The sequence below is a fragment of the Pyricularia pennisetigena genome, chromosome 5 (assembly GCF_004337985.1).
Source record: "Pyricularia pennisetigena strain Br36 chromosome 5, whole genome shotgun sequence".
Classification (NCBI taxonomy): domain Eukaryota; kingdom Fungi; phylum Ascomycota; class Sordariomycetes; order Magnaporthales; family Pyriculariaceae; genus Pyricularia; species Pyricularia pennisetigena.
Window position 1 is genome coordinate 2926351 of NC_043743.1, and position 15580 is coordinate 2941930.

At 51.8% G+C, this 15580-nt stretch overlaps 4 protein-coding genes across 4 annotated transcripts; 3 read left to right on the plus strand and 1 right to left on the minus strand.

The window, feature by feature from the left end:
• Positions 1-49: 49 nt before the first annotated feature.
• PpBr36_08811 (uncharacterized protein) lies at positions 50-1556 on the minus strand (the record flags this gene model as incomplete). Its single annotated transcript, XM_029895936.1, has 2 exons — positions 50-599; positions 697-1556. 2 exons carry the CDS (start codon positions 1554-1556, stop codon positions 50-52), a joined length of 1410 nt encoding a protein of 469 aa, XP_029747420.1.
• An 873-nt stretch (positions 1557-2429) lies between these two features.
• On the plus strand, positions 2430-5939 carry PpBr36_08812 (uncharacterized protein; the record flags this gene model as incomplete). The annotated part of the gene is made up of 2 exons (XM_029895937.1): positions 2430-5204; positions 5286-5939. 2 exons carry the CDS (start codon positions 2430-2432, stop codon positions 5937-5939), a joined length of 3429 nt encoding a protein of 1142 aa, XP_029747423.1.
• A 2904-nt stretch (positions 5940-8843) lies between these two features.
• PpBr36_08813 (uncharacterized protein) lies at positions 8844-9422 on the plus strand (the record flags this gene model as incomplete). Its single annotated transcript, XM_029895938.1, has 1 exon — positions 8844-9422. The coding sequence occupies one exon, from the start codon at positions 8844-8846 to the stop codon at positions 9420-9422; it is 579 nt and encodes a 192-aa protein (XP_029747422.1).
• Positions 9423-10705: 1283 nt separating this feature from the next.
• Positions 10706-15151, plus strand: PpBr36_08814 (uncharacterized protein; the record flags this gene model as incomplete). Its single annotated transcript, XM_029895939.1, has 3 exons — positions 10706-11779; positions 11882-13592; positions 14144-15151. Exons 1-3 carry the CDS (start codon positions 10854-10856, stop codon positions 15149-15151), a joined length of 3645 nt encoding a protein of 1214 aa, XP_029747425.1. The 5' UTR covers positions 10706-10853.
• Positions 15152-15580: the final 429 nt, after the last annotated feature.

Below are 15580 nucleotides of genomic sequence, written 5' to 3' on the forward strand. Positions count from 1 at the left end.
ATACACAGCAATGAGTAGCAGCGGCACGAAATTACATACCGCCCGCATATCAGTGCGCTTCATCACCTGAGCCATCCATCCTTTTCAGCCAGCTCCAATGCGACGAAGGGTCCTTTACAAAGTCCTCCATGTCCACCACAAGGGGTGACGCAGCGCCTTGCTCCACAACCCCCGCCTCCAGCGCCAAGTGAGCATACTTGAGCGCCAGCTCCCTCGAGCCAAGGGAGCCGTACGTCTCGGCGGCGAGCCGGTAGGCCTCGGCTAGCGAAAAGTCCAGTCTCTCCTGGCGGATCAGGCTCAGCATCAACTCGACCGAGTTGGGTAGCGCAGGACCGTCCTCGCGCCATGTCAGATTGCGCAGACTGTTGTCCAGCTGGTATATGGCGTACAGTCTGCTGTCCGACAGCTTGCCCATGGCCTCGGAGAGGCTGCAGTGGGGACAGGTGCAGGTGAACCCCCAGTTGCGCTTGAGGCGTTCCTGGCGGACCTGGCGGGCGCTGTACGAGTCGATGTACGAGATGGTGAGCTCCTCGCCCGCTGCGATGTCCCGGGTTGCGTGGGTGATGTGGACGAACGACTTTGTAACGTGGAAGGCCAGGCTGTTTGGAAAGGGTGGGCTACGGTCAGTAAACAAAGCTTTTTTATTTTTTTTTATTTTTTTTAGATATCGGGATGGATGAGGAAGCCTTTGCTTACTTGGGTCGGCAGTCATGGTTAAGCCTAGAGACGCCAAGGAACGTTCCCGCATGCGGGACACCTGCTATATTCAGATTGAACGAGTTTGTGTTTGCTATATCCCTGATCTTGGCCCCTCGCTTCGTCGAGTCCGTCTGCGAAGCCTGCGAGAGGAACTCCATCACGGTCTCGCTGGGCAACTGCTCGATGCCGGCGTCAAACAAGCGCGTCTGGTCGTCGTCGGAAATGTCAAACGTCTTGATGTCCGTGACGAGGGCGGGCCACTGCGCCATGATGAGCTGGCCGCGGCTGATCGGGCGGCGCGCGACGAGCCCGACTCCCTTGCCGGGTATCTCTTTCCGCACAAAAAGTGTCCGGTCCGCCGGCGTGTTGTCGCTGGCGGGGTCACTATTTGCTTTCAGAACGCGGGCCAAGATCTCGGCGTTGCGGGCCTTTCCGATAAAGACCATACCATGGCCGTTGGCGAAACCCGGGTTCGAGTAGACGCAGAACTCGCCGGCGCATGCATGCGGACCTCTCCAAAGTGTATCCCAAGAGTTGGTTTTGCTTGCGTTTGCTGGTCTCGCAGACCCTGGACCGGTTCTGTACTTTGCCAAGCTCTCCCATTCCAGGCCTTCCATGCCCCCCAAGACCAATCCATCCTCATTAGATTGGACGCTGCAGCAGGGCTGAAATAGACTCTGGCCTGGCTGAATCCAGGGGCACACGCCGCGTGGACCATGCTGTGTGTGAGCCTCTGGCCGTGACGAGTGGCAGAAGCCGGTGAACAAGGCCAACAGCAGGCATAAAGGCACGACTGATGAAATCCGGCTGGACGACATGATGACAGACTCGGCAAATTCGAAGAGCAGCCGCACCATGTGTTTCGGAGATGTTCAATATCAAACAAAACAGAGCCGCGACACAACTCTATGGCTCCCTGGATGATGGAGGCAAGTGGGAACTATGGGCGAGAAACCTAGAGTAGTGTGAGGCGGTCCTCTAAGGGCAGATGACGGCTTGTCGCAGGCATCTGATGAGCTCCTCGCCAGCTTTAGAATCCTTGCAAGGTCTTCAACTTATAGGCACTCAGGCCTTGCCACAACAGGGCCACAACAGTCCGAGGGCAATATTAACATTTGGCTTCAAGTCGTTGCGCCGCAGCCGTTGGTGTACAGCGGCAGGGTGGTGCATGTTTCATTCGTTTCAAGCTTATGAGCTTGTGAGCTTTTATACTGAGAGTTTATTTTTCTGAAGATCAGCAGAGCGCTTCGACTTTTTTGTTTTTTTTTTTATGAGATGTGATGTTATGGGCCTCCCTGCTATGACATTTGACAACAAGACGCAAGGCGGGATAACATCGTCCGATCCAGATTTATGTAGGTTGGCAGGTCTGACTGGCTAGGATTTAGATTATGGGTCAGTACGGTGGGGCCTCCAGCAGGCAAGACGTCCAACAATTGGCCAGTTCACTCAAAGTCAGCCTTAACATATTCGACGGGAGATGTCCGGGACCCTTAACTTCGTCACAGCTTCCCCTCCATCTCACTAAACCCAGGAAAGAAACAAACAGCACCGTCAATCTCTCTGCCTTTTCCCCCGTGCTCTTTCAAGCCTGCAATAAGTTTCCATAATTGATGTGACGAGTTTCTCAAGGCGACTGGGTCGCTTCGCTTGCGTCCCACAGTGCTAACAGCTTTTCTCTTAACCCTATCCTCCACTCGCTTTCTCATCCAGGTTCCCTTGGAAAAGCTATGACATTTTCTGATAGCTCAACCTATTCTCACCATATCGCTGCTGGCTGCCTGCATGTCTCGCGGGTAGACAGTGGACTATCAGACGAACAGTGGTTTCAACTACCCAAGCAATGGAGCCCTTTCTTTCGATCCGACCAAGAGCTCAACCGCCCACTTGACGCATCAGGTGTGCATCATATCGAACTGACCGAGACCCTTGACAAGTGCTACCATTTTCCTCTAGAGCTGCAAGAACTTCTGCTCAAGCTTGCTCTGGCCCCATTTGCAAAGCTATTTCGGCACCACTGGATTGAACTCGAGTTCGCAAGAAGCCAGGATGATGCAGACATCAACGGTCTTATCAGGGTCTACCTTTTACCAGATGATAAGGACCGATCCTTGATCAACCGTTCCAACAAACCTCTAAGGAGGCATTGGAACAATCTTCTCTCGAAGCTAGACTTTTCTGCATCCGCATGGAAGGGGAAATCGAACGCCGACCGCAGTTTTCAGCCTACATTAATGCAGCCGCCTGACGAGGAGGGAGCAGACCCCTCACTCTTGCAGCTGTTTAACACGATACCATCCCCAAAACCAAGTCCCGAGTATCTTCTGGACTCTAATGACCGTGACTATTGCCGGAGTCTTCTCAACTGCGATATCCCGGGGTTAAAAACCCAGCTCTTTTTGTACCAGCGCGAGGCTGCCGCCGCAATGTTTCAGAGAGAAGCTCAGCCTCTGCAGTGTACAGACCCTCGGCTTTGCCACGTTGTCGACCAAAATGGAGACCCGTGGTTTTTTGACTATATTACTGGCGAAGTCTTGAAGGACGGACGATCATATGAAGGGGTCTCAGGGGGTATTTTAGCAGAAGAGATGGGTTCTGGCAAGACACTTATTTGTCTTGCACTAATCGCGGCAACAAGGCAGCAACCAGCCTACAGGCCTGAGATATACACGGCACCTATCATCGTTCGACCGAAACTTGGATCGCTTGCTGACATGGCGGCCGCAGCTGGATCTATGGCTTCGGTTCCATGGCGCAGCTACTTTTCCAGAGAGCAATGTGGGGATCAAGAGTACACCAACTGTCTCGACAAGATTGAACAAAACCCCGGCTGGTATCTTATGCCTCGTCCTGCACCTAAGCGAGTTAGCCGTCAGCCAGCAGCCCCCGAACAGTCAGACAAGGTCTACTTATCTTGCGCAAGTCTTGTCATTGTGCCAACCAATTTGCTTGAGCAATGGAAAGATGAAATCGTAAAGCATACACCTGATTTGCGCACTTTAGTCTTGACAAAAACCCGACCACCTACACCTATACCAAATGCTCTTTCTCTGCTGCAGTACGACGTCATACTAATATCCATGTCTCGTTTTGAGCGGCTTATCGAGAACCGAATTAAAGACAAACACGGCTCTTGGGTTCTTTTGTCCCCTTTGGCCCAGATCCACTTCAAACGAATCATCATCGATGAAGGGCACGCATTAGGTCATTCGACTTTGGCAAAGAAGAGCAATCTTCTACTGGTGGTTGAGCACCTTCAAACCTCTGCTCGCTGGGTTGTCACCGGTACCCCTTCGAAAGGGCTTTATGGTGTGGATGGTTCATGCGCAGAACATAACGAGCTCTCAGACAACCAGGAGCGCAAAGATACCGAACACATCGGCTCTATAGCGACGTATTACCTGAACGCTCGGCCGTGGGCCAACAAAGTTATGGAGGATGGCGATACCACCGCAGACTGGCGTGTCTACGCAATGCAGACGAAAAACAACAACGAGGTTCAGAACCACAGAAGGCAGTCTGTTCTCAAATCGACGTTTGACTCGCTAATCATCCGTCATCCAAAGTCGGAGCTCAGCCGTCTTCTCCCGAAAGTGACAGAGAGAACTGTCTATCTCAATGGGTCCTACCAAGACGTCATGTCACTGAACTTGTTCGCGGCTTATATCATCCTCAACAGTGTGCAATCACAACGTGTCGATCAAGACTACTTTTTCCACCCCAAGCAACGGAAATATCTCGATGAGCTTGTTTCCAACGAAAGGCAAGCGAGCTTCTTTGGCGGAAATTTCTTCACTGCGTCGGATATTCACAAGGCACTGTTGACCGCTGAGGAGTTTCTACAGAAGGGAGACGTTGTCATCAGCAAGGAAGATGATTGCCTAATCCGCGAGGCGATTGCTTTCGGCAAGATAGCAGAGGCCAACAAAATTCGGGAAGTGTCTAGCCGCTGTTTCGAGGTGCCCATATACATTGAACAGTTCCCGGGCAGAGAGTATCCCGGAGTTCTGAGCTCGTGGGCTGTCGACAGCAAAGAGGGCGATAGAATGTGCACAATATCACCACTGGTTGTGATCCTGCAGCGCTATGTCCGTCCGTGGCTCAGTTCGCCGGAATCACTCGACATTGTGTTCAACTCTGGAACATTTGCAAGTTACGGTGCAAAAGCGAGGAACAAGGCGATGGGAGGAGTGCCTGAAATTATACAATCTGGGGAAGCGCCATCAAGCATTGCATTTGCCGAAAAGGACGACGAAACGTACAAAGATGTCAGCAAACAAAAGAAGGCCCGCTCGGGGACTCTGGAGTGGGCGGATGTAAACGATACGTTGGAAAAGGACGAAGAGATTGCCGAATCGCTTACAAAATGCCGTCTCGTTTCGACAGCTTCAGCCAAGCTGTCCTACCTCATCGATCAGATTACCAAGTATAAAGATGACGAGAAGATCCTGGTTTTCTACGAAACAGAAAATGTTGGATGGTATATCGCTGGATGTTTGGAGATGGTAAGTTACCGTTCATATGATTTCATCGGCACATGTTTGCTCTAATCCTCGACTGACTGAAAGCAAAAAAACCCAAAACAGCTGCATATACCCCACCTCATCTACGCAAAGAATCTCAAGGCTGAGCGACGGGCGCAATATGTCGCGACATTCAACGAGACATCCAAGTTCAGGGTGATGCTAATGGACCTCAAGCAAGCGGCTTTTGGCCTCAACATGAACTCTGCGTCGCGCATATACTTTGTGAATCCTGTGCTCAACCCACAAGTCGAGGCTCAGGCCATCGGTCGAGCAAGGAGGATCGGCCAAAACAAAGACGTCACAGTCGAGACTTTGGTTCTACGTGGCAGCTTGGAAGAGCTCATCGTAGAGCGCAAGAAGAACATGACGCAGGAGGAGCACAGGCGGATCAAATCCATCATGGATGACAAGCCTTTCTATGAATGGTTCCAGAATGCCCGAATTTTACCATTGCCGGACGTGGCGGCCGATGATGGCCCAGGGCAGATGGCACCGTTGGCAGTATCCGTTCCGCTGTTTGGAAGAGGATCAGGTCAAATTATACATCCGGACCAGGATCTCCTAGCTAAAGGAGAAAGGGAATCCAGCGACACCGGCGGAGTCGCCGGCTCATTGGGGCGTAAACGTCCCTTGTCTGAGGCGACAGATGAGGCAGCAGAGGACGGGGTCGACAGGAAACCAAAGAAACCTGCCAAAGGTGTTCGCTTTGCGTAACCGTTGTTATTTCGCCAGCCCATGATGGCTGTCAAGAAGTCTGCCGGAGACGGAAAGCCTCTTTTGGTTCATCTGAACTGCATTAAACGGTCTAACAAGCGTGTTTGAGATATAATAGGCAAGGACAGATAAGTATATATAGAAATAGACCTAGACTGCGTCTTAACCTTGTCTGGTTAGCCAGGATTCCTTAAGGATGGACATATAGCTTGGTGCATGGTGGGCGGTCAGGGTGATTAGGACTATTGTTCGGATTACGAATACATGTGATGTGATCATTTTTCATTATTATTATTATTTTTTTTCTTTCATTTCTTCACCTTAACACAGTATACTAGACGGTGGGACAAACTATCAGGGAAATTTCCCGATTTTCAGGAGAAGAGACGCGTCTGTCCTCGAAAGGTTGGCTTGGAATTTACTCCTGAGGTGGAGGTAATTACTGCATAGTAATGCTTTTTGCTGCTTCTGCCTTGATACTGCGATAAACAATCGTCCGGTGCTTGTCCCACACCCAGAGTACCTGCAGCCCAGTTATGGTACGTATTGCAACTATTTACCTAATATGATTTCCAGGCGGAATAAAACAAAAAAGAAATGCCAAGCCATCCCAAGTCAAGGCTCGACGTCCATGGCACGGAGGGTAGCCTCCACAGCAGTGGAACCTGGGTCCGCAGGAAGCTGGCTGGCAGCGCAAAATGAGATAATTATAATAAAAATGAATGAAAAAAAAAAGAAAGTTTTCCCAAAGGACCATCACACTACGGGCAGGTAAAGGTAAATACGACGATTTGGGGGGTTCCACCGCAATTGGTACCTACGTCAGCCAACAGTGGAGGTTATTGAAATTCCCCGGGGCGGGAAATTATTGAGGAAGAAAATTTTACCTTTTTTTGCCGGTTGAGCGAGACTTATTTCTATGACATATCGTTGTGCTTTGGGAATTAACATCGGACTACTGTAATAGTCCGTAGGAAAAACAAACAAGAAGAAGAAAAAGAAAAAAAAAGAAAGGGAAAAAAAGAAACGTTGACGATAACAGAGAGGGGAAATTCTTTCTTGGCTCTTTTGGACGCGCGGCTGCTCTGCGTAAGTCGGGGCTAATGGATTATTAACATAGTAGATTGAACAAGAACAAAAAGAGAGCACAAAAGACGCGAGGCGGGAACATCGATTACAATTGGCAGGTTACTGTGTTGATCCCGGCATGGAATGAATATATGGATCTTCGACGGTGCCTGGACTACCGCTCTAGTCCACGCTAAGGCGAACCGCTTCACGAATGGTGTTGTGGGGTTGTATTTTGTTGCTCGATCATCGCACGCCATTGTTGGTTGTATCGAGATCGATTCCCCCCAACCAATAACTACGACGTCTATAGTCTTGCAAACCCTGGTTTGCTCTTTTCATTTATTTTTCTGCATATCAGGCACCACGATGTATAAATAAAAAAAGGGTACATTTTGGACATGTCGGTATTAGTGGTCATTGAGTTTCAAAAAGACATTGGATTTGACTTGCAATAAGTTGAGAAGAATCGATGTTGTCATAACCTGCCGGCCCGGAGATTTTTAGACGATGCGCGGCAAATTCGTTGAACATGGGCAAGGGCCGGGCCCTGAGGCCTGGTGGGTTGCTGCGAGACCTCGCTTGTAAGCGCTGTGGTCTTTTTTTAATTTCTGGCTGCACCTGACCCCGCCTCATGCCAAACAGCGGCAATCCGAACTCAGCCGCCCAAAGCCCCCTCGCCGATCCGAAAGGCCGAGCTGACCTGGAAGTGGACAGTAAGTGATATTGTCACTGCAGTTCCCGAGAGAGCCGAGATGCCATCTGATTTTTATATCAGGCAAGTTTGATTGCTAGTCTGATAATTCCTGCACCTTGTCTTGTAGGTAAAGCCGAAAGAAAGTTGGATGTTCCCTGCCACTTGTTCCGACTCCACCAACGTCGCTGCAAGTGCTGATTGCAGGACGCAAGAATGCTACGTTAAGATCAGGGCGGGACTGCTTATTTTTTTCCCCTGCCCCTTGGGTGACCTATAGATGACGGCATGTTTTCATGGGGTGCAGTTGGGAATTTTCTGCCAAAGTGGAGTTTTGCCAACATCATGAAAGGGGGATGGCTGGTCGGCAGGCCAGGGAGGGATTTTGAAACCGCCCTCACTTTTTTCATGTCCATTTACAGCGATCCATACATACAAACGCATGAATCTGGCCATGCTTTGTTGACAAGCCTAAGCCATTGGTACAGGTCTTGGCTTTGGGGATACCTGATTTTGGTTGGTGACCGGCTTCCGGCATGTCTGCTCAGCCACCTCTCATGGGAGCCAGTCACAACAGCTCGTCTGGTGCCTACAGTCGAGAACCTAGATTGCAAAAGCGGAGGCAGCACTCGATTGTGCATGCACTGACGGGCGAATCAGTAGCTATACCTGGAAGTGTGCGGCTTATAAGGGAGTTTTGAATGATGAGGCCATGTGCCTTGGCCCGTCGCGTGCACCCGCGGGAAATGACTGGGGTTTGGATTACATTTGTTTCCCCCCACCACTATTCCCCTCTCCACCTGAAAGGGCTGAGGTTTTTGGCGAGATGACAATGATGATGCATGTGTTTCGTAGACAGGTTGGCGGATTGCCCACGAGAGGTGGGCTTGGAGCAGGAAAAATCCCGACAAAAATCCTACAATGTTTTTTTTTCCATCCCATAGTGGACCTCTCGCCTGACAACCAAGGCTGGTTCCCTGTTCGAGCTGATTTTTGTGTAGGTTGGCAAGGGAGTATATACTCTTGGACAACCACTCAAAAAGGATCACTTGTCGGATTCTCGCCTTGTGTGTGTGCAAACCTTCACTCGACCGGTCAGCCAGGGTAGACACTCCCAAAGTCGGCGTTTTGTCCTTTTGAACATGGCCTCGACAGTTCTCGTCTCGAGAGCTCCAGCTCCCGTAGAGCTGGATTCGGACAGCACCGGGGCGACGGTGCCCATTCTAGGTGCACGTGGTGATGAGCCGTACTATTTCGGACTGCCGCCGCCGCCCATCTCAGGCGAGGGCAGCCGCCGTGGGAGACTAGCGAGGGTATCGATGCCGCCATCGATGCCAGGGAACAGCGCCCGGGAGGATGCGGCACGACGAGGCATCTTTATGTACACCTACCTCGCCCACGCCGAACCGCCAGCAGCAGAGGTGGTTGCCGATCCGAGAAGCGATCTCACTGGTGGCGGCAGAAGCAGAAACAGTATCAACAACGGCCAGAGAACCAGCAGCCGTATCACCTCCCGCCACGACGCTATCGAAGCAAATAGTAATGCAGCCGCGAGCCTGAACCCGTCCTACCAGAGCCACGACAGGTCCCAGGTCTCTAAAGATCCTTCGACAGATGCCCACAGACGTGTCGGGTCTAATGTCAGCAGCAGCAGCAGTAGGCCGCCTCCGCCACTGCAGAGTCGCTCGGTCAACATTCCTTTGAACAGTTCAGAAACGTAAGTTGCGCGTTTACTTTTGTTTCATTCCTTTCTTCTCTAGTTTTATTGGCTTCCTTCGGGTCTTTTTCTCCCTGTGTTCCTTCCTTATATGATCAACACCGAATCTCGATATTCGGATCGGGAAAGAACCCCAAGTAGCGCGCACACCACATCCTGATTTTAGCGGGGAAAAAAAAAAAAAAAAAAAAAAAAAAAAAAAAAAAAAAAAAAAAAAACTCCACCATGCTCGACGCCCGTTGAGCTGCACCCCATACCTAAGATACATTGGGTCAAACTCCCGTTGGCCAAGTCGACCATAGAAAGCAAAAAAGTAAAGTTACCTTGACCACTGCACGGTCTGAGTGGACGACTGGTGCTTTTGTGGATTGCCAATGGAGTTTCCCACCGGCGCTGAAATCAATACAAGCCAAGCCAAGCCAGAGCTAAGCACATCAATAATTGCTCTCGAGTTCGCGTACAACCTGCCAGTGCGGGCACGCTGTCGGTCAAAGACCTGCTTAATTTCCAAGTCCCAAAGAAGAAACAAAAAAAAGGGTCTGTGGATATGATGCAACCACCAGTTTGGGATGATTCCCTTCAACCTCAAGTCGACTGGATTTTGATGGTGTCTTTGCGCCACCCTTCCCGAATGCGGCTTAGAGCCGTGTGCCTGCAGCTCCCTAGTTCCTCGCATCACCCCTTTAAAATTGGTCCCTGGCAACCTGCAGCGACTACTGCTAGCCAATCCTACATGTCGGATGGTGAGGCGATACGATGGAAGTGGTGTTTGCTGTTGCTGTGTGTGTTTTTTGTTCGGGTTTCTCGAGTGAGAATCCCTCTCCCGGCATAAGGCTTGGCAGCCACGCGTATGAAAAAGACTTCACTTGCGTGTTAAGATTAACGAGATTAAACTGCCGCCCGGGCGTTGGTTCAGCTCACTCTGTATGGATGCCTCGACTCTGGGACCGAAAAAGAGACAATGGAGTACGCCGAGCTTTCTGTCTTGCGCCTGGGACTCCTTGTCTTACTCCATGTCAAGACACGAGCTCGGTCTACGTTCATTTTCTTCTTTTAGTTCTTCCATTTTCTTCTTCTTTTTCACATGTACTTTTCAGGCAATGTTGTACCATTCTCACGGACGAGTGTCTCTCAACATTGGCATTGTTTATTCTTTGAACATAATATATAATAATAGCCTGCCTTCGTCTCGCACCAGTCCATGTTACGAATTCTTGGATCTGAAGGATCTCGCACTTGACAGAAGCTGGGTGACTAAGATCGAGAAAACCAAATCACTAGAACCAGGCCAAGGCCCGCCGCCCACCATAGGCACTTCTCAGCCTCAGCCTCACTGCCGTCAGCAAATACCGACAAGAATGACGCTGTGCTTCTAAGGCCGCCGCCACGTTTTCTTCGACCGCAAACTGAACTGCCGCCAACAAGCAGTTCCACGATGGCGGGCTCCACGGCTATGATGCAACCAGCACAGTCTGGCCCATATCCTCGCGATCAGTTTGCTCCAGGTGGACCTTATCCACAGGCTATGCCTTACCAGAAGCAGGCACGGGAAGAATTCATGATGAAGACGGATCGTTCTTACGCACGGGCCAGAACTCAGCGCCAACCCGAAACTTATTACGATCAGCGCCAGCAGAGTTTCCCTCACCATTATCAGGACCATAACCGCCCTAATCATCAATACGAACACCGTCCAAACCAGCATCATGCTTCGCCAAAATCACCCAACTTCGCACCCCAGACTAATCACCACCAGCAAGGCCCACCGAATCCAGGGCCCCCACAAAGCTCTCCATATCAGCCTCAACAATATCGCTCTCCTCACCAGCACCCGCATGCGCAGCGACTACCAGCGCAAAGACCACATGGTCACGAGAAACAGCAGACGCAGCACTATCCTGACCCGCCGAGGCCAGTCGTCGAAACCCGTGCGATGACGGACCGTTTTCCAGAAGGTCCGCCGAGGTCGGTGGCGTATAACTTTCCCCGGCGTATTTCTAGCGCCAACACTGCGTCCTCGGCGACTACAGGGGTTTCTCACGATAGTTTTCAGTCGCGAATGCGCAACCAAAGCTGGGCAAGTCAAACTTCGACAGAATCGTTCCATTCGTCACTTTCGAATCCGCCTCCCATCAACCGACCTGGACATTTCCCAAGACAACCAATGAAGCCACGACAGCCAATGAAGCCCGGAGAGCTGTTTGCTGCCCTCCCGGGCGAGGTTCTCGAGATGATTCTCGACAACCTCAAGCAACAGCACCTGGAGCCCGGGTCTGCTAGCTGTGCGACTTGCTGGATGAGGGACGTCTGTGCAGTTGCAATGAGCGCGAGGAAGTGGCTCAAGTTTGCCAGGAATGCTCTGTAAGTGGTTACTGCTCAGTCTATTTAGAGACTGTTCAAATTTGCTGTTCAAATTTGGGAACATCGAATGGATTTGCGCCGACTAACAATGACCTGACGCAGCTATGAGGATATCCAGCTGAACGGAGCCGACTCTGCTGCTCACAAAAAGAAGTTCAAGGGGGTGACCGGCACACGTCTGATTCTCCTGCGACGATCACTGCGCGCGAACCCAGTTCTCGCTGGTACTGTGCGATCCTTGAAGGTTCCGGCGCCATCACAGCAGCAGTCCGCCGAAGAATATTATGATCTCGTCGCGACTGTAATCATGGCCTGTCCCAATCTGGAGCGGGTTAGGGGGTTGTATCCGACCTACAACCACTCATTTACCCGATTCTTCCAAGCAATGTCAACGAGGCAAAAACTCAAGGAGATGAACTGGATTGTGCAGCCGTCACCATTCCAGAGACAGCAGCGTGTGCGGAAGGCACCCGATGACCAGCTTGGGAGGAACGTCATCACTCCCGGTGACCTGCAGCCTCAACAGACACTCGCCTGGCTCGACAATCATGCCAACTGGCGCTATCTCACCAATTTGACAATTCACTGCATTCCCGGCGGTACACTGACACCCTCAACTCTGTTGATTGACACGATAGACCGGCTCCCATCACTACAGACATTGTACCTCTCTGGATTGCCACATAACGCTTTCGGCGACAACGAGCTTCTATCATTGCCGCCCTTGAAGAAGCTGTCTTTGATCAACCTCCCAGGTATCACATCTACCGGATTGTCGTCGTTCGCAACCTGCTGGAACAGCCGAAGTCTCCGGTCGCTATCGTTGGTTCACTGCGACATTCAGTGGATCCCAGCCATGGCTCGCATGTTTTCGAACCTGTCTTCACTCGAAAACTTTGCCTTTGTGCAGTCATACCCGCCCATGCTACCATCAGACGAGGTCATCTGGCTGTTCCCTTACCTTGCCTCTTCGTCCCTGAAAAAACTTCACTGGGACATCCCTTCGGCGAAAGAGAACGCGAGCGCTGCGGACTTCATTTTCTCGCGTAGCATTCAGGCCAACGGTTTTCCGGCTCTCCGACGTCTGCGAGCCCCCGCGGATCCCGAAGGATTATTTCAGTCCGTGTGCCGCCCGCAGGAGAGATATGATCTCCCGAGCGACAGGTTCAAAAACAACAAACTTGGCGGCCGACCTGCGTTGCATCATAAGCGAACTGGAAGCCAGGGTAGCACGGCCAGTTCGCAAAACTCGACGGAATCCGCCAAGTCTAAGAAAGGCTTCCCGTCGCCAACCAGCCCGCGAACTCCGGCAGGATCCACTACATCTTCGAGCGAACAACCACTCTGTACCGATCTACACCAGGCGCGACTTGCTGCCCAGGCGCGACAGGAGGCGGCGCGACTTGCCCCTCGGTTCCTCGTGAACGTTTTGGATGAGGACGGATCAGCGGTGGATCGATTTGGACTAGCGGGTTACATGGGTGACATCACATCCAAAATCAAGTATCATCTGCTGCCAGACGATGGTACTATTGACGAGAAGGGTGGCCTTGTTGATATTGTAGACCTGCTAGCCGATGGCGGAGAAGATCTCACGGGCAACAGCACGCTCGCGACGGCCAAAGCCATTGCCAACGGTGACGGTGGCAACCAGGGTCCCACCACACTGACCAAGAAGGACAAGACAAAGGAGAAGAGCGAGGAACATATCAGGCTCAAGGAGGGGTGTCAGGGGAGGTGGAACTACGGTGCTGTGACTGAAAAGAAAGACAAGGAGAGGTGGTCGCACACTGAGAGAGGCCGTTGGAGAGGGGTCGTCTTGTCTTGATAATTCAGACTTCCCAGAGGTGAAGATAACGATATCATGAACGTCTGCATTCTTTCGCAAGCTCCTTTGTTTTTGTTTTGTTTTTTTCCCCTTGTTTTCCTTGTTGTTGTTCGTTTCCTATTTATTATTTTCCTTTGTGCGATGAAACATACCTGGGAAACAAGAAACATATCGGCGTGGGATTTCGGGGTTCAAATGTAAGACTAAGCTGGGAAGATGTTTGATTTGGACAAGGCGTCGGATATCATGTAAAACACAAGGTTTGAATAACAAAATGAACAAGAAATTCATGGAATCGAGTCAAAGATGATTGGCCTTGCAGTGGAAGGGCTTCGATTTTGCTGAACTGACTCTCGGCCGAGTCGGCAGTAAACGGGGCCTTTAGTGGCAGGGATCCTGATAGTAACTTTGACTTTTCAGGGGTCCCGCGATCGACGTCATCCACTTGTAATTTTTCTATCGAGCTAGGCGAGCAAACCTTGCGTATGCGTATACCGGACGTCAAATGCCCCATTTCGCACCTCAATACACTACAGGTTAAGACGGATACAGAGTCTCCAAAACAGAAAACCAAAAAAGCGATAGCAAATATGCAAAAGACCTTACTGACAGCACAGAGACGCCCACAGCAACTCGTGCAGCTGTGCGTGGCTTGCGCCCGAGTCGCGAGCGGCACGTCGAAAACGGCACGATGCTACACGACGCAATCACCACGCCGACACAAGATGTCGACTGCGACAGCATCGATAGCGCCGAGGACCACAATTCACATATGTAAGCCGAGCAGCACGATGCCGAGGCACTTGTCGAGCACAACGGCCGCAGCACCAGGGATGACCGAGACGTCCGGACCGGCGACAAACGACAAGGCCAACAAACAGCAGCAGCAGTCGCCGCCGCGGTCCAGCGAGCCCGACTACTACGCCCTCTTCCCGCAGACGCTGCCGTCAGGCCCTCCGCCTGTCGGGCCCTTCGCAATCGATACGCGCGCCCTCCGCCGCGAGTACCTGCAGCTGCAGGCGGCGGTGCATCCAGACTTTCACCACGCCGCCGGCGGCTCGTTGTCAAACAGCACCGAGACGGACACGTCAGCAGATACCAGCAGCAGCAGCAGCAGCAGCAGCAGTTCGGCGCACTCGCCTGCGCGGCGGCGCGCCGAGGCGGCGTCGAGCCACATCAACGCGGCGTACAAGACGCTGTCGTCGCCGCTGCTGCGGGCGCAGTACCTCCTGCACCGGCAGCACGGGCTGGACCTGGCGGGCGATGAGGCGGCGACCCTGGCGGCGCCCGACCCGGAGCTGCTGGGCGAGGTCATGATGGTGCGCGAGGAGGTGGATGAGGCCGAGGTTGAGGCGGATCTGGAGGGACCGCGGCGGGAGAACGAGGAGAGGATCAGGGAGTGCGAGGAGGGGTTGGCCAGGGCGTTCGCAGAGGGCCGCGTCGACGAGGCGGTGGCGCTGACCATCAGGCTCAAGTACTGGCTCAACGTAAGGGAGACAATTGACAATTGGGAGCCTGGGAAGCCAACTGTTTTGCAGCATTGATTGAGCGGGTTCGACTTGGGGGGTTGGGGATTTGCACCCGACACGAGTCGGTTGTGCTGGTCAGGTCAATTAATGGTTATAAGGAGTTGGCGAACGCTGGATATTCACGCTGATTGCAGTCACGTCAGGAGTCTTTGGATCAAAATATATTCAACCTCAATTCATCTTCAGAAGTCAGCTCCTCATCCTCATCTCTGGTCGAAAATGATTGTCGTCGACGACAGGGCAGTATATACAGGTGAACTTGAAAAAAAGCTCATGTCGCCATAATCAAATTTCAACAAGATGAATCCCTCCCCTCTCTTAACTAAAAAAAAAAAAAAAAGAGAAAAGAAACAAGCCATCAGTCCGTGTTGTGAAGCAGCTTGCCCACTACTGCTATTTCCGTTCTGAATTCCTCCCCATCCCCAGTCACCTCCCCTACTCCAT